The sequence below is a fragment of the Centroberyx gerrardi genome, chromosome 6, assembly GCF_048128805.1.
Source record: "Centroberyx gerrardi isolate f3 chromosome 6, fCenGer3.hap1.cur.20231027, whole genome shotgun sequence".
Taxonomy (NCBI): Eukaryota; Metazoa; Chordata; class Actinopteri; order Beryciformes; family Berycidae; genus Centroberyx; species Centroberyx gerrardi.
This window is the reverse complement of record NC_136002.1, coordinates 1091866-1118254: the sequence shown is the minus strand read 5'-3', so window position 1 is coordinate 1118254 and position 26389 is coordinate 1091866. Positions and strand designations below refer to the sequence as shown.

At 41.8% G+C, this 26389-nt stretch overlaps 1 protein-coding gene across 5 annotated transcripts in view; it reads left to right on the top strand.

Annotated features, from left to right (window-relative positions):
* fat3a (FAT atypical cadherin 3a) overlaps nt 1-26389 on the top strand; it is a 126901-nt gene that overhangs the window by 23386 nt on the left and 77126 nt on the right. For all 5 annotated transcript variants that reach the window (XM_071905366.2, XM_071905365.2, XM_078284096.1 and 2 more), the window contains exon 2: nt 14626-14946. In XM_071905366.2, the coding sequence (XP_071761467.1) occupies nt 14626-14946 (321 nt within the window). The remainder of the gene's footprint in view (nt 1-14625; nt 14947-26389) is intronic.

Genomic DNA, 26389 nt, shown 5'->3' with positions numbered 1-26389 from the left:
TCCTCTTGCTTCTCTTCCTCTTCCCTCTTGTTTCAGTGGCAGGGGATTGAATTTTATGAATATGTCATCTGCAGCTAGGAATGCAGCCTTGAGGGTGTCCTACTGGTGTGTGTATGTTTTAGTTATCTTTAGTGACTGTGAAAGATGATTCACTCTTACATCAAATTACGTCAACATGGCGACGAGCTACAGTGAAAGCTGAAAAAAATTTGATAAAATGTGATCTGATAAAACCTTTTCATATCAAGGACCCCTAATGTAGTCCACATGAGGGCCACGGACCCCCATTTGATGAGATGAGATTTTTTGAATATGATTTTGTCCAGAATTCCATGACTGTCTGTATTGTAGTTAGAGCGATAACAATGAAACAATGATCAAAATAGTCATTCTTCTACATTCTCTAATTGAAATAATGGTGAAGTTTAACAATTTCTGAATTTGCTGGGGACCCCCTGGAACCCTCTCAAGGACCCCTGGTGGTCCTCGGACCCCACGTTGAGAACCACTGGTCTAGTCCAGGGATCTGCAGTCATGATCATGTTGAGATATTTCCAGAACAGCTACAGTGGTTTGATTAGCAAAAAATTTTCAGCTATCGATATTATCGAATATCGGAATTTGCGATATTTCGTGAATATCGCGATATTTCCCGCGGTATTGAATATTACATTTGATGTAATTTGGAAGAAATAGAGATATCTTTGGAAGAAAAAGAGATATTTTGGCAGGACAGTATTGCAATATGAAATTATGGATATCACCCAAGTCTACAGCCATCTGAAACATCAACGGTAAACACCGCAGCGATGACCGAACAGGATCTCAAGGATTAACACTGAAATGTGATTGTGGCAGAATGTTTTTTTTTTCAAAGTCTTTTATTATCTCTTTTATTATTGAAAAATATACAGTACATACAAATGTGTAAATGTCCAATATGGATGTGTTAATATCTGTACTGTGTGGTCTGCTGTATACTATTGTGTACTGTCATACAGTAACAGACGGTCTCTTAACGGTGTGGCATTTAATTATGGCTCATGTTTTCCTTCCTTTTTATTGGCTTTCACAATAAATTTGTCATTGGACAGGACCCTCTAAATCCCCCACCCCCACCCACACCCACCCATTGAACGAGGTCGGACAAGGCGTGTGTGTGTGTGTGTGTTGGTGTGTGTCTGTCTGTACTTAAATGAGGCAGATGTCTGGAATTTACAGCCCTATAAACTCGTAAACATTGACACACATGCATATGCACACACACACATGCACACACATGCAGGAACACAGTTTACAGACATGATTTATTTGCCGGATATATGCATGAAGAAACAAAGACATACAGGCAGAAGAAGCAGCTTGACCAGCTCTCTATGTTTTCTCTATCTCCTTTCTTTGCCTCTTCCTCCACCATCCTCTCTGAAACATGAATGTGTGGGTCTCTGGAGGCTGGCTTGCTGTATCTAACATTTCATTAAGAGCGGTAGAGCTGGCCACCTCTGACCCTGCAATCCGCACCACCTCCACGTCCTCGCCTGCTGGGAGCGGGCTTCATTCTGAATAGTTACTTATAATTTCGTAACCTGTTTCTTGAAGTTCACTGTGGACTCTGATTTGGCCGGAAAGTCACATACTGACAAGTTTTTGTTGGACCGATCTCTGGCTAGTTCATCTGTTGGTTGGTTGGTACATTCATTGGTTTGTTCATTTGGTGATTCATTTGTTTGTTGGTTGGCTGGCTCGCTGGCTGGTTGGTTGGTGGGTTGGTTTGTTCATTGGTTGGTTCATTTGTTGATGGGTTGGTTGTAGGGATGGGACAATAGGCTTATCTCACGATACAATTTGATAAGCGATATGGGGTTCACGATTCAATATAACCACGATGTAGAAGGTATAAGTTCAATAACAATAAAGTATGACGGTGCAGAATTATGTTTATTCCTGAGCCACAAATCTTTCTAGCAATGGCATTGGCTTGCTAGAATGTTAACAATTTCAAGCGCAAATAATATAATTTCAGTGGAGACATTGTGAAATTGTGATGGGCAAGCTGTCTCATTTGTGATTACTACAGCAGAAGAAAATGGAGCTAATATCGCAATTTATTTTTCCACTGCACAATACTTTTCTTGCATTTCGATATATTGAATTTCAATATATTGTCAGATTCCTCGTTGGTTGGTCGGTTTGTTCGTTGGTTCATTCATTGGTTGGTTTGTTTGTTGATTGGTTGGTTGTTTGGTTGGATCTTTGGTTGATTGGTTCGTAAATTGGTTTGTTTGTTCATGGATTGGTTCTTTGATGTGTTCATTTGTTGGTTTGTTCGTTGATTGGTTGTTTCGTTGATTGGTTTGTTCATTGATTGGTTGGTTGGTTGGTTTGTTCGTTAGAGATTGGGTACATTCACAGGTCAAAACAAGCTGACATTCATTCTTGATTGGCCCAGAGGGAGACATTATTACATAATTGGCGGGGGATGACGTGTTTACTGTTGCTTTGTTCTGGAATGTACCATGATATCTGCATGTCTTCCTTCATGGTGTGTTTTCCACCCACACCTCAGCCTGCCTCCCTGCAGCAGCTTCAGACTAGCTCCAGTCCTTGACAGCTTCCCCTTTACAAATGAAGCAACATCACTGAATTCCCATCTTGCGTTGGCCGACACTCAGAAGTATTATTAGAAACAAGCCACATGTGACATCTTTTTTCTTAGTCTTGGATGATAACTAAGGAGGCGGCAGCCCTGAGTCCCCAGCCTCGCATTAACTGGTAGTTGTCAGAGATGTAGGAAAGAGGCAGAGGGCCTTAAACAAATTATAGCCACAGTCCAACACTTCATCACCCCCAGATCCCAGCAGCATCTATTGCTCCTCTTCTCTCCATCTCTGCTTCGTCATTGATGGGCCCCCTCTGATGGGAAAGAGATGAATAAATAAGGCCAGGAGTGGAGAAGAAGAGGCTGAACAGATGAACAGGGAGACACAAATTAGAAAAGCTGAATGGAAATGGCAAAATTCAAGTGGAAAATGTTTATCGTTATCACTTAAGAAATTTCACTTGTACTCATAACTATATATCCAGTCCTTCTTTTCCTCCCTTCCTTCTTTCTCCCTCCCTCCTTTACTCCCCCCTTTGGAACACACACATACACACACAGTATGTGGCAGTCCCTTGTGGTTCTTTTAAGATCATGTTTTAGAAGAACATTGTAAGGTTCTTTTGTAGTCAATGGTTTGCTTTGCTAATGCCCGAGCTAGCTGTCTATAGCTCCTTAATATTTAAAGGTGAAATAATTCAGATTTTTACTGTTTTGAAGAACAAAATGACCATAAAATTTCTGCGGGGTTGATAGGGTTGTTGATTCAACCACTACTTGGCCAGGTGCTGATTTGAGATTTCTGCCCATATTTTAAACTTCTCAACGATGGAGGATGGTGCTACGATCGAGCGACCAGCATCCCTGTTAACTGCCCCTTTAACCTGAGTAGTGCAGGAGTAACTAGTTCATTTTGAGGTTGCTTCTTCGTCTTCTTCTTAACCAAACCTGTAATGAAGCACCATGAAGTAGAGGAGCATCAAGAAAAGGAGTCCAGTGGAGTAACCTCTTCTAGTATTCATAGGCTAACCTTTACTTCCGCTCACCAGCTGTGTTCTCACACTGCTTTAGCATTCATGCTAACAGAGTCTTCTCCTCCAGGTCTTGGGTTCCCCCACGCTGTAGCGCAGCGCCTTATCGCTATCATGCTAGCTGGCTAATGAGGGTTTTACCTGCAGGGTCTCAGGTGCTAATCCCTGCTCATAGCTGAAGGACCGGCTCAGGACTCATTATAACCCTTAGAGGCCAGCTTAACAACAGCCTGATAAAGTCTTTCGGCTGCTCATTTTCGCTAACAGCCTCAACATGGCCGCCCCTCCGCAACCTCCTGACCTCTAACACCTCCGCTCATCCCTCTCAATGCAATCACTCTGCTTTCCTTCATTACCTCACTAAACTCCATAGAAAGATATGGCTAATTTACTGATGTAGGGCCTAGTGAGTGTGTGTGTGTGTGTGTGTGCGTGTGTGTGTGTGTGTGTGCGTGTGTGTGTGTGTGTGCTATCATGCTTTAGCACTATATACCAGTTTGCTGAAAGTTCCATGCTGCAGCCATTACTCTCTCTCTCTCTCTCTCTCTCTCTCTCTGTGGTTTCTAGCTCGTTCTCTCTCCTCTCCTCTGGCCTTCTCTGAATGATGAATGAGGCAGCAGAGATAAAAAGCTGACTGTGGTGTAGAGAAAGACTCTCTCTCTGTGTAACGGGGTGAAACCAGCCTGGTACAACCTGAATGTTTGTCCTGAATGACATTTCACGCTTTTTTTCATTATTTAAATTCCCGGTGTCCTTTTTCTTATTCTGCCCATTTATAGTTTTTAAACTTTCATCAGTTATATTCCATTGGACAGTCTGTTTTGCTTTTTGTTTCTTTATTTTGGTTGTTTGATTGGTCTTGAATCCAACTCCAGGTAGCATTAAAAAAGTTTTAAAAACTCTTCAATGTAACTTTCTGAAACCTGCATATTCCCTGGTATTATTAGTCCTGCCCTCCTCCCCAACAGTGGGTCAAGTTTACACCCCAGCACTTGTCACTCATCTTGATGAGCTGTCATCTAAGCTCAAGCTGAGGTAGCTGGCATCCGTAAAGCCGCAAAGAAAGTTTAGCTTTACTGTTTGTTATTTTCTTACTGCTTTTCTCCATTGCTGTGGCGTCCCTGCTCTGTGGCTGCTAGCCTCACCTTGGGCCTCACCAGGGCCTCTTACCAGGACTATAGGTCTGTCTGCAACAGACACATAAGCAGACATGACTAATGGAAGCGTCTGAGACGTAACCCCCCCAACACACACACACACACACACACACACACACACGCACGCACACACTCTGTTATCTGTCTGCCCTGGCTTTTCTCATATGACTGTTAATCATTGCTTTGTCCTTAGGTCGTCCTTCTCATTTAGTTTGCTCCTGGTTCTGGTTTTTACCTGCTCCTGTCTGTCTGTCCAGACCAGGAACAAATATCAATCCAGAAAGTGATCAGCACTCAACAAACAGGGCAAAATCAATCTTGTGCTTACTTGTGCAGATTAAAAAACAGCGCTGTAGTAATTGAATTTTCTGATAGCTTGGACTTGTCTTGGTCTTGGCTACTGTTGGATGTTGACTCAACTTTTTCCTGTTTTTCTCCATATGGTCCACCTTGGTTTATTATATCCCCAACACACAAACAAACAATTTACGACTTCATCTGTAGACACCCGTGCATGGGATGGGCCACAAACGAAGGTTGGGCGATATCCGAAATTTTATATTGCGATACTGTCCCACCAAAATATCGCGATATACAATATTATTGCCATTTTTTTTTTTAAATTTAATTTTATTTCTGCTAAATTACATTAAATTTCTACGCTATTAATAATGTTAATAGCCAAGCGATATTCAATATTGTGTAAAATATTGCGATATAAAGACATGTACACTGTTTTTTGCCTTTTTTGGTCTCGGTCTGGAATAGGACTTGACTTGCTCTGGTCTCGGTCTTGACTTGGTCCCAACCCCCTTTGGACCTGGTCTTGGACTCGACTTGGACTCGACTACAGCCTCGTTATAAAGTATGCACACAATGAAACCTGTTCACGTCAGTTGGCTACGCTTTCTATTTGAAGTCGCCGCGGGATTTTCTATGTGCGCACTGTTTTTATTCATTTTTGCTTTCATCTAGTTGTGTGTGCATGCAGGTGTGTTTGCAGTAAGATCCTCCCTGTCTCTCTCTCTCTGTGGTGTGTATTGTTCATGTCCGTGTCTGTACATTCCTCAGCCTCTCCGTACCATTTCCCAGGCAGTGCATTTCATCAGTTATCCCTGGAGTTTAGCGCTCTGGCTTCAAACCAAAGCCCTACGTATGACCTGCTGACCCCACCTTCCTCTCCCATCTGGCCTTTTCACTCCACTTACCCACTCACTCTTTACTGTCTCTCCTCCCTCTCCCTCTTTTCTTGAGGGAATTGCTTTTTTCCTCACCGACAAGGAAATAGTGCGGTGGGGTTTACATTTTCTGGGGGAAAAAGGGTTCGGTTTTGACCTGGTCAGCAGAGTACAGAGCGCTTTGTGGCAGTTCACTTGGACAAATCCTCCCCTCTGTATTGACAGGAGCATCAGAGGGATAGCGAGCTCTGAGCTTTCTTTCCTTTCTTTGCATGACTCGCTCCTTTGAAGCCACCTTTGTTCAGAGAGGCGTGTTTCAACCGGTCTGACGCAGATAGACCTTGCGGTAATTTGACATATGTAGGCTACATCCCATCACCACCATCAAGTCATGTACATGTAAAAATGCATAGCTCATATGTGTATGTGTGAAGGAATATTTAAGCGGTAAAGGGAACAGCAGATGAGATGCTGAGATGTGGTTGGTTGGTATGCACCGCATGGACCGTTTGGACTTCATTAAAGGATGATCACATGGAGGACTCTAATGATGTATGCATTCATAATACGTGTGTATGTGTGTGTGTGTGTGTGTGTGTGTGTGTGTGTGTGTGTGTTTAGTTAGTTAGTTTACATGCAGCAATATTACAAATTGAATGCATTTGTCTCTAGCTATAGAAAGCAAACCGACTTTGGAGTAGGCAGCTATGGGAGATAATGCATGTCTAGTGAATTACAAAGGGCCTCCACTCTCTTGGATTAGTGGAAATGCTAATCACAGCCTTAATTAATCTTCTCCTAATTCCCAATTAAGTCCAAGACTCTCGGTCAGCCTTGTTGAAATCCACTTCCCCAGATACCCAGCAGCCCTCAGGCCAGCCAGGAGGAAGTGCTTCACGCCAGGGCTGACTTCAGCTCTAGTCTGGGGTGAATCGGGCTGCACCGTTATGGCTAAAATGCTAACCTTGATTATTTAGCCTAATATTGTGAGCATGAATGCGAACCACACTAAATAATAATGGAGATTCACTGACTGAATCGACTGGTCGTCTCTATGGCAAAGTTTGGTCTTATCTGTGCATGTGTTGTCGCGATAACCAAAATACTTCCGTACTATTTAAATACAATTGCGAAATATTGTATTCAATATTGAATTTGATAAACATTCAATACAAATGTGTTCTGCAAGCAAAAATTCCATTTGAGTGTTACCAGCAGAGGGCATATACGTACAGATTAAAATTGTTAAAGCTACACTAGGCAATTTTGCACGTTGTGACTTCAAATGGCAGCATGAGGTAGCTGAAAAATTTGAACGATATTACCCAGAAATTTGTAAGGTGACGTCAGTGTTGCAGCCCCGCTTTGTGATCTGAGTTGCATTTTCAGATAACAATCTTGCTAGTGCAGCTAGGCAAGCTAGGCTAGCTCTTGGCAGTGGGCTACAGCAGTTGGAGTCAAACAGCTGCATCAAACATTCCACCACCACTTGAACTGGATCCCAATCCACCTAAAATCTGGTTGACAAAACTGGTACCAGGAGCCAAATATGGAACTGTTTCACTTAACAGGGTCACAATTGCAAAAGACAAATTTGTTGGAATTTGGCCCACTAAGAAAATTCATTCACCAGTGTCACCTGAGAAAAGCAAAACTTCAAAGTCGACAGTTATTAAATGCGGAAACTGAAATTCTGTTATATGGAAATAATGTACATGATTAATTGTGCAGCCATTGGGATGCACCGCTGCCACTTTTTCACTGCTGATACCAAGTTCGACTTTAATTAACCATAACCCAAAGAGATTAAGAAGATTAAGACCATAGTCTGAAATTGCCATGTAAACAGCATTTTCTGATTACCTTAACCCAAATAAGGTCGTCGTAAGCATAATCACATTAAGACGTGGAGTATTTCAATTTTTGTTGCATTATTGAAGGACATTTTAGACATATATACAACTTCATCTGAGCGAACTTGTTTACAGAGGAAAAAGACGCCTGACACAAGAAAACACCAGCATTTTGGGGGTGAGGCTGAAACTCACCATGCTGTGAGCATAGAAACATTAGTCTGTTTGCACCTTCAATAAAGGTAATAAATTAAAGTGTCCATGTGCTCCAGTGACCACTCCTTCGTCCCATTAATCGGACTATGCTCCGCAGCATGTAAACAGGAATATGAATGGAATAGTTCCATAAACAACCCATGTAAACCGCTTAATCAGAATATTGTCTAATTTAGAGGACAATAGGACAATAGTCGGACTATTGCTGCCCATGTAAACGCAGTCTGTAATCCCAGTATACCCTGGAGTACTCAGCAGTTTTTGTACTTCAAAAGTACACATGGGAATTTGTCTACAGGTCTAGAACACAAAGTACAAACATAACATGATGACACATCGTCTTGGTTCTCCAAAATTGCACTAGTTCTCCCACCAAGGTCTAGTCCAGCTGACTGATGGGTATTTAGGTTGGCTTCATTCAAAGAAAGGAAATATGTTTAAGCCAGCCTAAAATTGCTTAGAAGTGTTGATTTATTTTCCAGGGAATGCCTGGAAGATCACTCAAGATAAACCAAAGCCTGGTCATCTGAGCCCATCCAGGCTATCTTCTGTAAGGAGTGACCTTAGACTAGTACGGGAGGGCTTGGGGTATGAATCAGATGGCTCATCGCTCAGGCCTTTTTAAATAAGATGGATGTCAATGTCCTCACCATACTTCCATTCTATCTCACTCAGTTCTTTCGCAGAGCTGCACCAACCCAGCAGGTCTGGTTCATTTCTGCTTTTTACTGTGTAAAGTGGATTGGATGGTGATGGTGATGTTGGCTCTCTGTCTCTCTCTCTGCTCTCCACTGTGTTTTATGTCTGGCACTCCTGTGACATTTGTAGTTAATTCCAGGCTCTTAATTGGAAAGCGGGCTTGTAAGCAGCGACTTAGGCTATTAAAAGCAATGTTCTAGCATGGTGCATAGCTATTAATTGTAGTGCAGCCGAGGGGCCGGAAGGAGGCAGAGACGAATGAATAGAGAGACACAGAACAAGCACAGGGCAAATCTGAATTAATTACAGCTAACCTTGAACAGTCACTGGTCCCACGGGACAAAAACAATGACACGCTGTACCTGTGTGTGTGTGTGTGTGTGTGTGTGTGTGTGTGTTGATAACATAGTCTGCATAGTGAACCTCAGCATGAGCACATGTCTGAGCGTGCATTGAGAGAGAGAGAGGGAGTGTGTGTGTGTGTGTAGCTGGTTAATGGTTGCAGCGGGAGATTAAGGTAGTGTTAATGATTTAAGTGCTTCGTCCCTGCTTCATGTTTCCCCAGGGATTACATTTAGATTTTAGTTATTTACCTGAAGCTCCTATCCAGGGCCACTAGCAGTCACTAGATTGCCACCATGGCTGAACAGGTAGCCACCTACAGATTGACAAGTGATCTCTGGGAAGTGCAGTGCAAAAACACAGCAATGGGGAATATGAATGGAATAACACCAAAGATGGAGACGAAATTTAAAAAAAACCATGCAATTCTTGATAAGCTGTGACCAGCTTGGCACCTTGAGAAGGCGGGTGGCGGTCATGTCAGTTTTTGTCGCTTCAGTCTTTGGCTTCAATCATGTAACTGAACTCCTGGAGCAATAGAAAGGTTACAGTAGGCCAGAGGTTTTCAAACGGCGTGCTGCGGCACACTGCGGTGCCTCCAGGCTGGGTCAAGTGCGCCGTGGAATTTTGAGACCTCCAGTGCATTTTACCAGTGCAAGATAATATCAATTGTTAGACGGAAATGTATCAGCGGTCTCAAAACTAAGCTTAACATGGCAATATATTTATTTAATAACTGATACAAATCCAGTTCTTCCTGTTGCAGCTTTGTTTGGTATGTTTACCCTTCATTCCCATGTGAAGTATTTTCAGTTAAGGGAAATTGTTTCACATATTCAGATGTTCGTTTTAATATCGCCATCCGATGGTAATTATCTTAATTGTATTCATGTAAAGACCCTGATTGTTTAGGCTCTTATGCTTACTATTGTTTCATTTAATGCTGGTTCATATGTAGGCATTGTGTCCACTTAACATTTACTGTATGTTCTGAATTCATTCATCAATTGTTATTACATAATTATGACAACTTTATTACATTTCTGCCTATTTGATGCCTTTTTTTAGTTGCACACACCAGCAGAATTTGTACTGTTATATTATGATTTATAATTATTTCTGAATTCACATTAACAAGATTTGATTTGGCCAATCCTGCTTATTGGCCCCTCATAGAAGTGTGTGTATATGTGTGTGTGTGTGTGTGTGTGTGTGTGCGTGTGTGTGTGCGTGTGTGCGTGTGCATGTGCGTGCACACGTGTGTGAAATATCTCTGAATACAATATAAAGATAAGATGTGTATGTGTATATGTGTAATATGTGTTAATATGTGACTACACTTAGATGTAGGTGTACCTTGAGTTGTGGGTTTGACCTTTGGTGTGCCTTAGCCCCAAAAAGATCTGCTCTGGGCTATATATTCATTTATAGGCACAAAGCTGACAAGACAGATAACAATCCAGGCTACAGAGCAATCTAACCCAGAGAAAAAAGGTTGGCTAAAATACAGACTAAAAAGTGAAAAATCACTAGATATAGCAGTGGTTCCCAAACTTTCAGACTGTTCAGACTGTCAAACTGTCAGGCCCCCCTTTTATGATATAGGAACATTTTCAAAATCCACGATCCGCGTCGGCGAGCGCGAAATCCGCTCCCTTCCATAGGAAATAATGGCGTTTTGAGTGGAAAACGCTCCGCAATGTGAACGCAATGTGGGGGGGTATTATGTCGCACCCCCCTGTAGTTCCTCTGTTCCCCCTCTAGGGGGCACGCCCCCCAGTTTGGGAACATCTGAGATATAGTATTGTTATAGGGGCTTAGTGTGTCTATGGTGAGTTTGTAGTGCTTTACCAACCAAGCTAAACTCAAAGTGACGCAGCAGTGAGGCTCATCGAGTCTTTATAAAAGCGTCCTGCAATGGCACACATTTTTGGGACCGACTGACCGACAGAGTGACTTCTACTAGCTGCTGGTCACAGCTTAAAAAGAAAACGCAGATCTCGAGGATCACCCTTTTCAAGAGAAGGATTTTCAGGTCCGGTGCAGAAGATGGAGGATGACTCTTGAGAAAGCTTGTTCCATCAAAGCCCAGCAGCAGGATTAGAGTTTCCACCAGCTGGACGGTCAGGCTACGGGACTCAGGTTTAAATAAATTATTTGATGCAAATGTGTGTGTGAGCATGAGTGACGGTTTTGGTTTTGGATAAATACTACTAAAGGATGTTTAAGCTTAATGGAAATATGCACCCTTACAGAGTTCAATCCTAATCACTTCTAATTCTCATTGGAACACCAGTGCAATGGCAACAAAACACTTTCGCTGATTTTAAAAGGAAGCTGATGGCCGATGGCTGTAGTTTTGAGTCCGCCCCCCCACTCACTGTCATTGGAGAAGCCTCAGAAAGCATCAACACGTCATAGACTGGCCTTACTTACTAGATAATTCCCCCTTAAACTCCCTCCTTTGTTGATGGCTTCATTCACTGGACTGGCTCTGTGTGTGTGTGTGTGTGTGTGTGTGCGTGTGTTTGTGTGTGTGTGTACGTTCTAGCTAAGTAAGACGGATAGAGTTCGGGGATATTATTTCCATATCTACTCACACAGCACTGTCTGCCACCATATGAATAATAGCTTCTTCTATGCACACTTGTGTATGTGTGCGTGCGCATGTGTGTGTGTGTGTGTGTGTGCGCACATGTATGGGCATGAGCAGGGAATAAGACTAGTGTGTTTTACAGTTTTCACTTTAAGATCAGAATCGGAGTTGAGGTTCCAGTTTTCTTATTGCAAACTGATTAGTATACAGGTATATATAGAATAACAGAAACAGCTAACAATATGTGAATATTAAACATCAACTAAAGGAGTAGAACAGCTTCAGTCCTCCTGGTCCTGCTGTCATCCTGCATCCTGAACAGTGTACTGGGATATTGGACCTTTCTTCAAGAGGGAAAGCCTCCAGTTCTTTGAGGGATGAAGGAGGTGGAAATCCACCTCCCATAAAGTTTTAATGGTGGGAGTCATCCTGCTGTTCATGAAACCAGCAGTGTGGATCATCTTGGAATATGGGAACATCAGCTTCAGTCCTCCTAGTATGCTGTCATCAAGTCCTGGACTGTGCTGTTGTTGTTGGGACTCATGTTGCTTTGAAAACTCACATTAAAGTGGTGATTGTCAGAGTTCTTTAATAGCTGACACATACTGCTAATTGGCATTCAACTTAATAAGACCGGCCCGTACAGCTGCATTGTAATTGTGATTTAGTTACTTCAAAGTTAAAACCCTTTTTCATGTTTTCATCATTTTGTCCAACCGCTGTACTTGATGCAGACCTCACTACTGGAATAAGGTGAATAAATCAGGTGAATTTCTCCCTCAAATTGAAAAATCGATCACCCCTTTGCTTCAATTTGCATCACCGAGAACCCATTTGCATTCATCTTGCTCTGTTCACCTCCTTCCTTTGACTTTACATGCATTCACACTGACTCTGACGCACTTTTTCATTCTGTCTGAGCTTAGTGTAAATCTTCCATTACCAATAGAGCACTTCCACTTCTGAAAGCAGACAGATCAAGTTGCCACTTCACCTGTCTCAACACACACACACACACACACACACCCACACACACACACATGTCCGTGTACAAGGCAGCGGACGCTAATAGCTCCCATCATGCTTGGGTGTGTCTTCCTGTTCCGAAGTTGTTCTGAAAGTGGCAGCAGCAACACTCAGCTTTAATATCTCATGAGCTTCTCCTCTAAAGCATGTGAGCTAATGGAGGGGCTAAGAGCTTTACACTAACATTGTAAAGATATGTGTGTGTGTGTGTGTGTGTGTGTGTGTGTGTGTGTCTGTGTGCGTGTGTGGGCATTAGCCAACAGCAGATATGTGAAAGCCCAGGAGGATTCAACATGGATAGAAGTGCTTATTGAAGAGAGTAATCAGCCACTTAGACAACAAGCCAAGTCAATGTTAAGGTCTTGGATAATAAAAAGGCAGCAACAGTGCACTCAACGCAGTTACACACACACACACACACACACACACACATCCACAGAACACACACGCAAATGTTTTGGCTGGTGTAGACAAATGCAAACTCTCACTGGCACTGACACTGTGAGACACACAACCCACAAGAGAGCACACACACACACACACAAGTTCAGAGGTCACAGGGGTTTTGACTAGACTTTCCACTACTGAGGCGGTGCAGGACTAGATCATGTGTTTAACAGATTGGCTGTGGCCTTGATAGCATCCACCCCTCTTTAAGCAGCCTGCAGGCTTTTCACAGCATTTTACAAGGCACTCCGCTGTCTCAGACAGTCTCTTTGGATTGGATATACACTTTATGTGTGTTTAGATTAAAGGAATAAAGTGGTTTACCAGAGACAGGATAGGGGTCCTTGGAGGTCTTATGAGGTAGTTTATTTGATTTTATTGGTGGAGAGGTGAGCGTTGCGTTGAGTGATAGCAGACATGTAGGGTTTGTGAATGTGTTATAATAATTAACTGTAATCGAAGAGTCTCAAAAGAGACGAGAGTATTCCAAAACGAGACGCCCGACTGTGCAAAATAATTGCTGACACGGAAAGGCTAAATTTGTGAGGGTTGGATCATCTGTCTTTTTGAAGTAGTCATTTAGTCATTATTTCAGTCTGGTGATTTCTGGTGACAGGATTTTCCTCCACATGGAACTAAACTGTTTTTTTTTTACAGCCATTTATTTATAGTTTTTTTACAGCCATTTGTTTAACAAGGTATTGCAGTCGTGGCTTAACCTGTTGATGTCAAAGCAAACTATCACATATTGAAGGATAGCAGGGGAACTCCATAGCAGGAGTGAGAGAGACTGGGCACATTTTCAAAATTACAGACATCATTCTTGCATCATTCAGTCAGTCATTGGGTCCCTGCAGACTGTCTGCAGGCCTGAATACAGTATGATATTCATCACTTCAACACAAAGCATTCAGAGAAAAAAAACAAAAAACGAATCATCTGCACAGAGGAAACTCACTTCTACACCCTTAATATTCTGAGACTCATTTCTCTCTCTTGCCTCACTGTTTTCTTGCTTGCTTCCGATTACTTCTAACATTAAAGGGATGCGGCACACTAAAATCACTCTTTTTTTCTTGCTGAAAATGGAAGTAATTGGCCATGCGGCTGCAGTGAAAAACATTCTCTTGACATTACTTTGTGTAGGATTATTTTTTTGCAGGCGGTTTGCAGTAACGCCAAGCTCCTTGCTCTCTCCAAGGGGTGAGCGGATAAAAGAGAAGCTAAACCAAAATAACTTATTTCAGCTTCAGACTAATTTCAAAAAGTCGAGTATCTTGACAACTAAAACACTGGCTATGTTTCCATGCCACAGTAACCTGTTTAATATGGTAGTGAGGTTTCTCGTAATCGGAGTATGAGCCTACCAGGTTATTCTAGCCCAGTTATGATATTTACGTGCCTCGACCCAAAACCAACCAGATTCCTCTCCTCATTTAACCAAGTAATCAATGGAAATCCTCTCTCTCTTCCTCCCCCAGGAATGATCTACACCACAGACATGCTGGACCGTGAGACCAAGGACTCCTATTGGTTGACGGTGTACGCCAGCGACCATGGCGTGGTTCCTCAGTTCGCCGCCATTGAGGTCTTCGTCCAGGTGGAGGATGTTAACGACAACGCCCCGCTGACCTCGGAGCCGCTGTACCGGCCCTCGGTGCCGGAGAACTCACCGCGGGATGTTTCAGTGATCCAGATCCAGGCCCAAGACCCGGATGTCATGCCCGCCACCGCCGACAGGCTCAGCTACCGCATCATCAGCGGAAACCCACAGAACTTCTTTACCATCAACCCTCGAACAGGTGAGAAGCTGGGTCAGCTTAGGTGTGTGTAAGGTTTTGCCTTGCTAACAGACACCCAAAGAACATGGTAACTAGGTTCTTTGGATTGAACAGAATGTGGAATGAATTAAATGTGTCTGTGTGTGTTGGTCTGAAAGTTTGCCAGGGAGAGAGAGAGAGAGAGACTATCAGATTTCATTACATTTTAGTTTGAACATCTCCATCATTGCTTTAAGGTGGAGCGGCTGACATGATAGATACTTTTAAGTGAGCTGGCGGCTTCCACTAAACACTAAGCTGTATGGTGTAACAGTGTTCAGTTAGTTTCCTCTGGTCCACTGCAGGGCAGCTAGAAATATATTTGTTGGGCCAAGGTAGCAGGAATGGGTCATAAAAACCCTATTCCTGTTGGCAGGGATTGACCTCGACTTTTGTAATTGTAATTTTCCTGTTCACCAGAGGGGCCAGCAGAGAGCCTGTAGTATTTTCATTAGGTCCTGCCATGTCTAAAATGCCTGTGGTAGTAACCAGCTAATGATCCTGCTGATGCTAGTTTTCACTGCAGTTGCTCTGGAAGATTGATTTTTCCATTTCGCATTTCTCTACAATACAAACTGCTTGTGGAAGTGTTTGGCTAGCTAGTAGAAGACTCATTTTATAGTTTCCTGGTTTCCCGATATGGTAAGCTGTGTCATTTTAGATTGTTTGATTTAGTTTTGCATATAATTTGTTGAACTTTTTCATTGTGAGTGGGCTTAATCCTTTAGTTTTCACTTGTTTTAAAATAATGAGGTACATCATTAAAATAATTTTTAGAGAGTGAACTATGTAGAGCTCAATAAGAGCAATGTTGTTACAGTTTCCATGCAGTATTTAATATGATTTTTCTTGTTCTGTACACCCAAGTACTGTATTCTTTTTTTCTCTTTTCAAATGTGGCAAATTTTATGCTTTTATTTTGAAGGCCAAGTAGCCTGAATTTTGGTATTATTCTAGTTATCTCTGGCTGGCTTGATGCAGCTTGTGAACCAAAGTCCACTTTTGCTGCAGAAAAAGTTACTTTGAGATTACTAAACCGAACTCATGGCTTCCAATACTGAGAGTATGGATTTCCACATCAACTTTTTTTCCACCAAATGGCCCCTGGGGGCTCCGTAAGGTATAGACCAGCCACCAGAGGGTGTCCAGTGTCATTTAAATACCCTCCACATTTCTCTGTCGTTTTGTCCTCATGCTAGCTGCTTTCACTAGCAGTTCTGTCTTTATCAAATACATTAAAGGCCAGTTTGATTTAGTGGAAGGCAGCATGGCTCCATCCAGCTATTTCTATCAGCCAGGAAGATGGAGAACTGCCAAACTAGCAGGACAACATTTGAACTGAGAGAATCTCTCTCCTCATTGACAACATGATTCATACAGATATTAGCCAATCAGAAAAGAGAGTAGAGACTGATGGAAGTGAGGCTTTTGTCCATAATCTGATTTAGCCTCTGGACATTTCTGGCACACACTGAATATTTTAATTTTGAATATTTTAATTTTTTTTAATATTTTGAAATGTGAATATTTGAATATTCGTTTGGACCACACACTGAATAGTGGACTTGTGCACAGCCCTACAAGGCAGCTGAATTTTTCAGGAAGTCTGGAGGTTGGCTTAGTTTGTTGATGCCACAAGTGAGGATAAGCTGCTGATGGATTGGTAACAGGTTGAAGTCTGTCTGTCTGTCTGTCTGTCTGTCTGTCAGAGCGAGGCTAAAAAAGCTGAATAGGTGCCTGGCTTCATCCTGCCAGTTTGTGAAGTCTCTGGTGTCCTACATGTTCCTCTGGAATCTGCTGCTTGTCTGTCTGAGTGCAGAGGGAAGAGGTTCTTCTTCATACAATTCCATTCAAATCACTATGTTACTGCATCTATGGCTCTACATGCAATTCTACCTAACACTGCCAAAGTAATATTGTGTACCAGTACAAGTAATCATAAATAAACAGATGACTTGTAGTAATTAAACAAAAATCAATAAATATCAGTGTACAGAAAAAAGAAACATTCAATTGTAATTCGTTGCATGTTACTACATGCAGTATGTGCACATCTCTCTGTTAGTGCATACATTATTTGTCTTAATAGCATCACATTGTGGTGGAAGTAATCTCTTTGCCCTGCAGTTTCTTGCCTTTCTTGTCAGTAATGGAGGTCAGTGCAATTAAAGCTTGTGTGTGTGTGTGTGTGTGTGTGTGTTCGTGTGTGAGATAAGGAAGCTTCACACACGGGGTATCACGTAGGCTAATGAAGTTTCCCTACATGCCAGTTATGTGTGTGTGGCTCTAGTATACAGTTCATACTCATACCAGTGTAGTATGAATCTTGTGCTTTATGTGTTTTATGTATCCCTTAATGAACTAGTGAATGAAGTAGTAGTACTTTAGTAAGAATAGGGTTGGGTAGGTTACAGTTACTTGTTACCTGTTCAAAATTGTAATCAGCGCAACCCAAGGATCTGATTACTTTTAATTACTTTCAAATCACTTTGCCATATTTGAGATGTAAAGGTACAGATAAGAAAAAGTGAAAAATTACAACTTTCAGGAAATGTATTTCATAAATACATTTCATAAAGGCGTAGAACACCTGACAGTATTTAAATGAATTTCTCCTTTCTCTTGCAAAATTTGCAAAAGTAGTCATCTAATTTTTAGTGTCTGTAATCTGAATATATTATTGTTTTAGGCAATGTAACAGATTTTTGTTTTTGTTACTCCCCAACCCTGACTAGGAAGGATGCTAAATGTGATTCTGATAGAAGACGTCAGGTCAAAACAGAACAATGTATAAAGCACCCTAACCCTAAAGCACAAGACGCGCTTATTTCCATACAGATTAGTGATAAACAGGGTTGAAGTCCACTGAGGTTTTGTTGATGTTGTTAATGTGACATATCTTTTCTCTACTAGTCGTGACATTATAAATAATTACAGTTTTCTGGTGTTCATGAGGGTTCTGCTTTGCCGCTGATAACACTTTAAAAATCTAATTGGAGGTAATTGGTCCGGCACTAGTATTGAGGGAAAATGTTGGAATCATGACAACTGTAGTGTGTGTGTGTGTGTGTGTGTGTGTGTGTGTGTGTGTGTGTTTCCGTGAAGCAGCTTCAAAGATAGACTTGACAGGATAAAACGGAGAGAGAGAGAGAGAGAGAGAGAGAGAGAGAGAGAGAGAGAGAGAGAGAGAGAGAGAGAGAGAGAGCGAGCAGTGGCTGGAAGGAGAATGCAGGGAGGAACAACAGCAGTTGCCGCAGCATTTGGGGGCACACACACACACACACACACACTCTATGCATGCTGCATCAGACACAGCTTGTTAAAGCTATGGAGATAAGGGTCGGGGCGGAGAGGGAGAGATAGAGAGAGGGGGAGAGAGACAGAGAGAGAAAGAGAGAGAGCTAATTGGCTGTAGCTATATTTATCTTTAATTTAGCCAAGATCCCTTTGCTTTGAATTATCATTTTCCACCCATTCACCACATCTCTAGCAACTACTTATGTACCTCTCTTTCTCTCTCTTTCCCCATATTAAAGTCCCAGTCTGTTTTTTTGTATTGTCATCTTTTGTCCTCTACTTTTTGTCCACTCATCCTTTTCTGCCGTCCCCTCATAATCTCAGTCTCTTTTCCCCCCAGGTTTTTCCATTGACTCTTGGTAGTTTCTCCCATTCTCCACCTATGTCTCTCTCTCTCTCTCTCTCTGTGTCTCTCTCTCTCTCTCTGTCTCTCTCTCTTTCTAGGTGGTGTGTGTTGAATATTTTATTTTGTGGTTATGAAACATTGATGAGGGACTGCAGCTCATCCATACGCCCGTGGCATTCCTCCTCTCTGATTTACACTCTTTCACTCTGTTGTTTTTGTTTTTTCCTCTCTCCATCTATGTTGTGGCCTCGTCTTTTTCTTTTTTCTCTCTCTCTGTTTATTCATTTATTTCTCTCTCTTTCCAACCTCCATTCCTCTTTTCTCTGGCAGCTTAGTGACCTACAGGGCATGAAGCAGAGCACAGTACATTTGTATGTAATGTAGTTGTAACTACACCATGTTAACCAGCAGTGTCTGGGAAGCCACTCAGAGAGTCTAGGTTTACAGGCTACCAGTTACTTCACATGGGAAGAAGCAAGCTTCCATCAAGACAAATATAGCTTTGATAACTTAAGTTACTGAGACTAAGAAGCAAAAGTAAAAAATATCATATCTACATCTGCAATGTCATGTAATACAAAAGCACATGACTAAAATACCACTCATTAGGATGTTCACAATTTAAAAAGGTAGCGTGTAGATGTAAACACATCAAATAACCCTATCTGGCTTCATCACACTAACTTTCTGTTGGATGTAATGTCTATCACTCCTATATTTACACTCAGTCTGGACATAAACCCCAACCAAACTACACTAATTTTTTGAGTCCATCAGCCTATATTGGGTTTATACCCAAAATAGTTGGTAGCTGCAGAAGATAGCTATGCCTCATAATGACGAAAAACTAGAAAAGAAAAAAAAACGATATAAACACTATCCAAATTTGAATTTTGTTGAACTACCACGCTACTTCAAACTGTAGTTGAAGTAGTTTTACTACATGCTAGTAGGCTACTAGCATGCTGTAGTGAAACTACAAACCAACACTGCTAACCAGCGATGCTAAGGTTGCTCCTCCAGGCCCTTTACTCTACATTGCTAACAAATGCCAGGCTATATTTAGCCATTTTAGCTAGCATATCAGTTTCATGTATTGTAATGTAATATGCAGCGCTAAACTAGCTGCCTTTGTTTGTGTCTGAATTATGAAGTAATATTAGGCGTGGAGGAATTAGGCTGCACTTGACTGGTGGCAATGGTATTGGTTCTCCTTTGTCCTCCAGTCATGAAAAGCCCAGCTCAAGGGCAATGATTTTAATTCAGTCATGAAAAGCTCGCTATGAATGTCTAGCATTGGACTGTCATTTTTTTCAGCTTTTAATGGTCCATCTAATTTCTTAGAACTGCTTTGGTGGTTAGTCCCACCCATTTCCTGTTGGCCATAATGTGGAAGCATCTACTGTTTACGGTAAAATTGATTGAGTATAGGCTGTGAAAATCATGAAATATTTTGAATGCCACACATTCTATGCCAAATAGAAAGTCTCTCACTTTCTGTCTCTGTCCACACACACAGACCAGCTTCCTTGTCCATTTTACTTTATTAGTCTGATAATAGTCTGCATGTTCAAGATAAGGAGAGAAGTGAGAAACTCTCATTTACACCAGGTAGTAGGAGTTTTCAGTGTGGTTTGAGATTATTGAGCTGTGTGTGTGTGTGTGTGTGTGTGTGTGTGTGCGTGAGTGTGTGTGCACCCCTGTGCATGATAGGTATATATGTATACCCTATGTGTGTGATTACACTCCCCCATATAATACAGAGAACATTTAGTATTTTATTGATGCTACATGTAACTCCAGCCACCCTCTACCCCCCAGCCTTCAGTCCACAGAGCTGGAAAGTGCTGCAGATAGCGCTGCAGATATTGATGAGTTGATGAGTATGTTCATCGACCCATCATCCCTGGCTCTCCGGCAGCTGCCGGCTTCCCTGCTGGCAGTAATTTACTGCACCAATCCATAGTCCTCTCTTACCAAGCCCATCAGCCCTGCGGTGCCAGCCTGGCTAAATGCCACTGTTAAATCCAACATTGGAGTACATGGAACTCAGTTCTGATGAGTCAGAGTGCTCCTCTGTATAAGAGGCTGTACAAGGAAACCTCTTCTCTATAAAGAAATACTCGTTGTGTCGGCCTGATCACTACTGGAGTTGCAGTGTCTGGTCTCAGTCCAGTGACATGCATTTGAGATGAGACGCAGTTTATACAGTAATGTCCTAAATAAATCTCCCTATCATCGATGTTTGATCATAGAATCAAGGGCTTCCAAGCCCTAACAGATAAAAAAAAAAAGATGAAAATTGTATTAGGTGATGAGAACCATTCACTTGAAATTGCTGCGAGAGAGAAAGATGGGGAGAGCCTAAAATTCATATCGCATTATCCAGGCTTCCCACAGGTCCTGGAATATCATGGACTTTTAAGAGATGTATTCCAGACAGGGAAAGTCAGGGAATTTGATAAATTCTCTGGGGGAGCCAGGGAATATCTAAAAAAAATATATAAATCAGTCACTTTACAGGAATACAACTTGTTTTGCATATTCTTTGCATTAGAAGGTTAGGGTTAGGGTTAGAAAAACTGAAAAACACTTTTAAGTCATTAAGGTCCTCATGGAAGAGTCATGGAATTTTACATCAGGACCATTGTGGGAACCCTGGGTATAATTTGAAGCATAGTTGATATCGGTATATATCACAGTATATTGTTTTTTTCTTTATTTCAATAAAATGCTTTTGAAGTTAAAAACTCAGGGATAAATACCTTAGATTCAACAGTTTGAAAGAGAGCCATGTCCTTGCATACAGGCCGTGGTTACACCTGTCTTTTCAATGCGCCTTGAGCAATCAGAACTGTCAGATCAGATCTCAGATCAGGTCGCATTGATGTGTCCACACATGACACAAGACAAGACAAGCTCTCCCTTTGGACTTTTTTCACATTTCTAGCCCTAGAACTTGCAACAGGCGGCAGTTGTTGAGGCGTATGCTTTATGCACAAATCATGTCTGGTCCCACTGGAGAAGGAAATGCGGTCCCAAGAATGCAGCCAATACTGGTGGGAAACGCATCTCCGAAACGTACTTTCGACTTTGTACACCTCCAGCTTTGAGATGATCTTCAGCAGCAAAACACTCACCTTAGAGCCTCCGTGTCCGTGCGTAAAAGAGTGGCCATGGCTCTTTGGTGGTTAGTCAAATGGGAAGCACATCAATGGCATTGCTTGCAATATCCAGATTGTGGCTGGATTTATGTCCGCACACAACTGAGATACAATAGCAATGCAAGCCAGGCCACATCAGAATGTAGATTTTGAGATCAGATCTCAATACAAGCCAGGATCCGATCTGAGAGCGTAAACACCCGACAGTTAATGCAAGCTGCCGTAATTGGAACTGAACTGCGGAGCGAGTGTTGGTCCTCCCACCTCTGCTCCACCATTCACCTGGTTTTTCTATGGCTTTCCTCATATTCCACAAGGTGTTTGGATTTGAGGTGATGAAGCAGATTCCTATTTATGGTCTGTAGCGCTTTCAGTCGCCATTTCTCCTCCTACATTTCCAAATAAACCAGTGAAAGCATGACTGTCCAGGGCAGCTGGCCACACGATTGGCTGGTGCATCCCAATAAGGACACATTTTATGACAACAAATATTTGGACAGCATTTTCATTTCCAGGTCAAGTGAAATGATGAGGCTGTACTGGTAGACACTGGATCATCAGAATCCATACCGCAGAGAAACTTTATAGCACTGCACCTTTCATAGTGTTAGTACCACCCAGCCCTAGCATCACCTGTCAGCCATCTATGTCTCAATCCCTAGACTGGGGATGGTGGTTAGTTGAAGAAAACCAAAGGGTTTTAACCAAGGGGTTTCCCTGCGTACATGAAATGTAGATGAATCCTTAAGATTGGCATACACGCACCAAAATTGGTCTACTTGTACAGTTTGATTCCCTGAACATTTTCAGGTCTTTTTTTTTTCCCATTTTTGACATGTCCATTTCAAGCAGATATGGAGGAAAACCCTCTACAGCTGATTGGTACTATTTTGCAATGACTCCCAATTCTGAATATGTTCAGGACATAGTAGACCAATTTTGGTGCTTTAACACAAATCTGAAGGATTTGGCCTGTTTCTGGCCTAGTTCACCTGGGATACATCTCCTTCTTTTTACCTTCTTTGGCACACATGCATTCCCAGACAAGGTTTAAGGATTAAACTGACAGTAGCTCGTGTCTCATTAGCTTGTATGGGGCAGTCTGGCAGGTGATTTGAATTAGTTGTTGTTTTTAGTTGTATTTTTTCTGTGTCTTATTGTCCTTCATAATCCTCTGTTGTCTGGCCAGTCTCTCCCTGCTTGCCAGCCTCGTCTTTCTTGGCACGTTTACACTGTAAGTAAATTGCAGGTATTGTGGAGGCCTTAATTCCCCCATTCATCACACAGGCTTCAGTAAACCTATCTATATGGTAATCAACACACACACACGCACAACACACACACACACACACACACATTAACAAACGTGTCTCATTGTGTGAGATTTGCGTTCTTGTAGTTCAGTATTCTCAGTTCATCACCACCACAGTCCTTCCTTCCTCCCTCTCTTCTTTCCTCCTTTCTATCCTCCCTTCCTACCTCCCTTCCTTCCTCACGCCCTACATCCCTTTCGTCCTCCCTTCTATCCATCCATCCTTCCTCCCTTCCTCCCTTCGGACATTATCTACCCATCATTCGGAAGAAATCTTCTCCGGCAGTGAGCCTGACGAACTCCTGGTAAGTTGTATGAAGAAAAAAACACTCATCCGATTTTGTACATGGCATGAAGATGGGTAGATAATGACCGAATTTAAATTTTTGTGTGAACTATCCCTTTAAACCAATCCAGCTCCCCTCAGATCTTCACAAGGACTCACCTCTGGCAGCCATTTGACATTCAAAGACCGTTTGTCTTTCCACAGTGGAAGGTTCTCTCTCTCTCTCTCTCTCTCTCTCCCTCTCCCTCTGTGTGCTTGTCTCAGCAGTAATTCTCAGTATTCAGGACTGTTTCTCTGGACAGTAAATGTGTCAGCGCTACACTCACCCTCCATTTTGACCCATCCCTTCTTCCCCTCCTGCTCTTTATACGCTTTCACATTACGCCCTCTCTCTTTTTCTCTCTTCTGTCTCCTTTCTGTTCCTCTTTTCATCCCTGTCTTCATATCTTTTCTTCCCCAGTCTCTGTAGCAGGTTTGTATCTAATGACTGAAGTATTTCCTCTAGTGTATTATGCAAATGTATCTTTCTTCCACGCTGAAGCCCCATAACCTTGATAAGGGACATCAAAGCAGCTGTGACAGTAGCATCAGGCCTCCTAACCTTCACTGACAGATGAAAGCATGTCAGTGTTCTGACTCTTTCACACTGTTAGGCAATATTGCACATTGGCCATCAGGTTTTATTGGCTACCTGGTTTTCATTTTAACCGCAGCAGCACTTGAGATTCACAACAATAAATCTGTCCTTGATTTGATCAACCGAAGGCGAGTAACTACAGATGGAAAAATAGATTTTGGCTTGATTGCTCAATTTTGACATGATATAATATTTTGCTTAGCTAATGTAGTGTCATACAGACAGATATAAGTGATCAAAAATAGCTGGTAATTTACAGTCTTTTTTTTGTTTTTTTTGTTTTTTTGATATTTTGACATTTCTATTTGATGTGGTATTTTTATATGAAAGAATAGCAAGAATGAATAGATGAAAATCTGTTTTGTGTGTGTGTGTGTGTGTGTGTGTGTGTGTATGTGTGCGCATGTGTGTGCATAATCTATCATCCACATATAAACCTCAGTAGGTTTATATGTGCTGACTCATGTAGACAATATTCACATTCAAACGTTTATTGCTGTAATGTATATTTGCTGTCAGATTCCAATCTCCCTCTCACTGTAACATACTGCATGTGCTGATCCTTTTAGAATGGTTACACCTATTTCATACTGCATGTATATTGATATTTATATATTTATATATAGCAGATATTTCATATTTTGATATATTTTTCACATTGTAAATACCCTGCACTCATTTTGTCAACTGCTGTTCTGTTGCACACTCTAATCATACTGTAATCAATCTTTTTTTCCCATACTTCCCAGTCCTACTTAACAACAAATGGACACTATAGAGCTAGTAAGAGATAAATGTGTTTGAGTGTTTTCTATATATTCTCCACTGTCCTTGGGGTGAGTCATTCATCCATTTCTCCATTTCCTCTTTCATATTCAGTCTGATGTGTGATCAAAGGAGGTAAAGTGTGTCCTCCCTTCAGTCCAGATCCAGTTTGAAAAAAAAAAAAAACAATGCTGGAAAAATGACTTGTTTTTCATTTTTCTAATTTTTGCCTTAAGTAAAAAAAAAAAAAAAATCTGAAGGTTGACCTCTTCCTTATTTTCACATCCCATTTTTTGCTTCCTAAACATCGAAACAGCAAATAGTAATATAAAATTATAGACAAGGGGAATGTTTTTAATACAAAATACCCCCAAAAAAGTGGAAAAAAATAATTAATTAAAGGAGGAAAGTGTAGCACATGAAGATAACATTGCTGTTTTTTATCCTTTAGACAGCAGCGTATATTAATTCCATGTCAGGCTGTCAAAGCTTTGATCCGCCAGCCTGCACCTCATCAATATTGGTGTGTGTTCCACTTTGCCCAAGATACTCAGATTGTCAACGCTCACACAGACTCAAACACCAAACCCAAGTCATTCTGTTATCTGCTGTTTGAATTCAAATAGGATATTGACTGAACATATAGATTTAGTTCATTGCCTCTCAGTCTTCCGTTCCCCTACAATGGGAGACTGGATCCAGTCCGGTTAATGCATTTCCACGGAGCCTATACACTTGGCTTTATGGCAGACTTGGCTGAATCTACAGTTAAATTCCCCCCCCTCCATTTCTTCCCAGGCTTTCTCATCCTGAATGTCACTGGCCGAGCTGCACCGACACACAACGGCAATTAAACAGCTTTTGGCTGCTAGGCGTTTGAGCTAATGTTGTATAATTGCATTGCTAATGGCCTCCTGCTTCATTCATAAGGCCGGTAGCCACCAGGAGAGAGAGACCAGCGTAGAGAAGGGAGAGAGGGGACGAGCAACTGAGTGTGTGTGTGGTGTACTTAAAGCTCTCAGCAAATGCAGCATTGAAAGATGACAGGCCCTCTAGGTGTGAAACAGGGTTATTTATCCTGAATTAATAACCATTTTTTAAAACCTTGATTTATCCAGAGAGAGAGGACTAAGCACCATGCTCTTTTCCAGCAGCTCTCTGTTTCACATTAATTCACTGTTCACTATGAATTGGCCAAATGGCCAAAGACAGTCTTAGATGAGGTAAGGTTTTGACTATTAGATGGCCTGGATAGGGAATCCAGTAGTGTGACTCTGGAGGATAACTTTAATTGATTGTGTTCGAGTGTGTGTGTGAACACAGTGGTGAGATGCATCATTTCACCAGGTTTCACCAATGTCTGGTGATGATTCTTTGTTTCTGTTTTACTGATTGTTGGGCCAAATAACTGCCAGCCAACCACGGTGACATCTAAGCCACACACACACACACACACACACACACACACTGGCAGACAGGTGAATTGGACCTAATGGAAGCTGATGATGGTGTTGAAACTAGTGAAGTGAGGACAGGCTTTATTTACCCTCTGACCTGAGACATGGGCGGGCAGCCTTACTGAACACGCCACATGGAAGCCAGCTGTGTGTGATGCTTT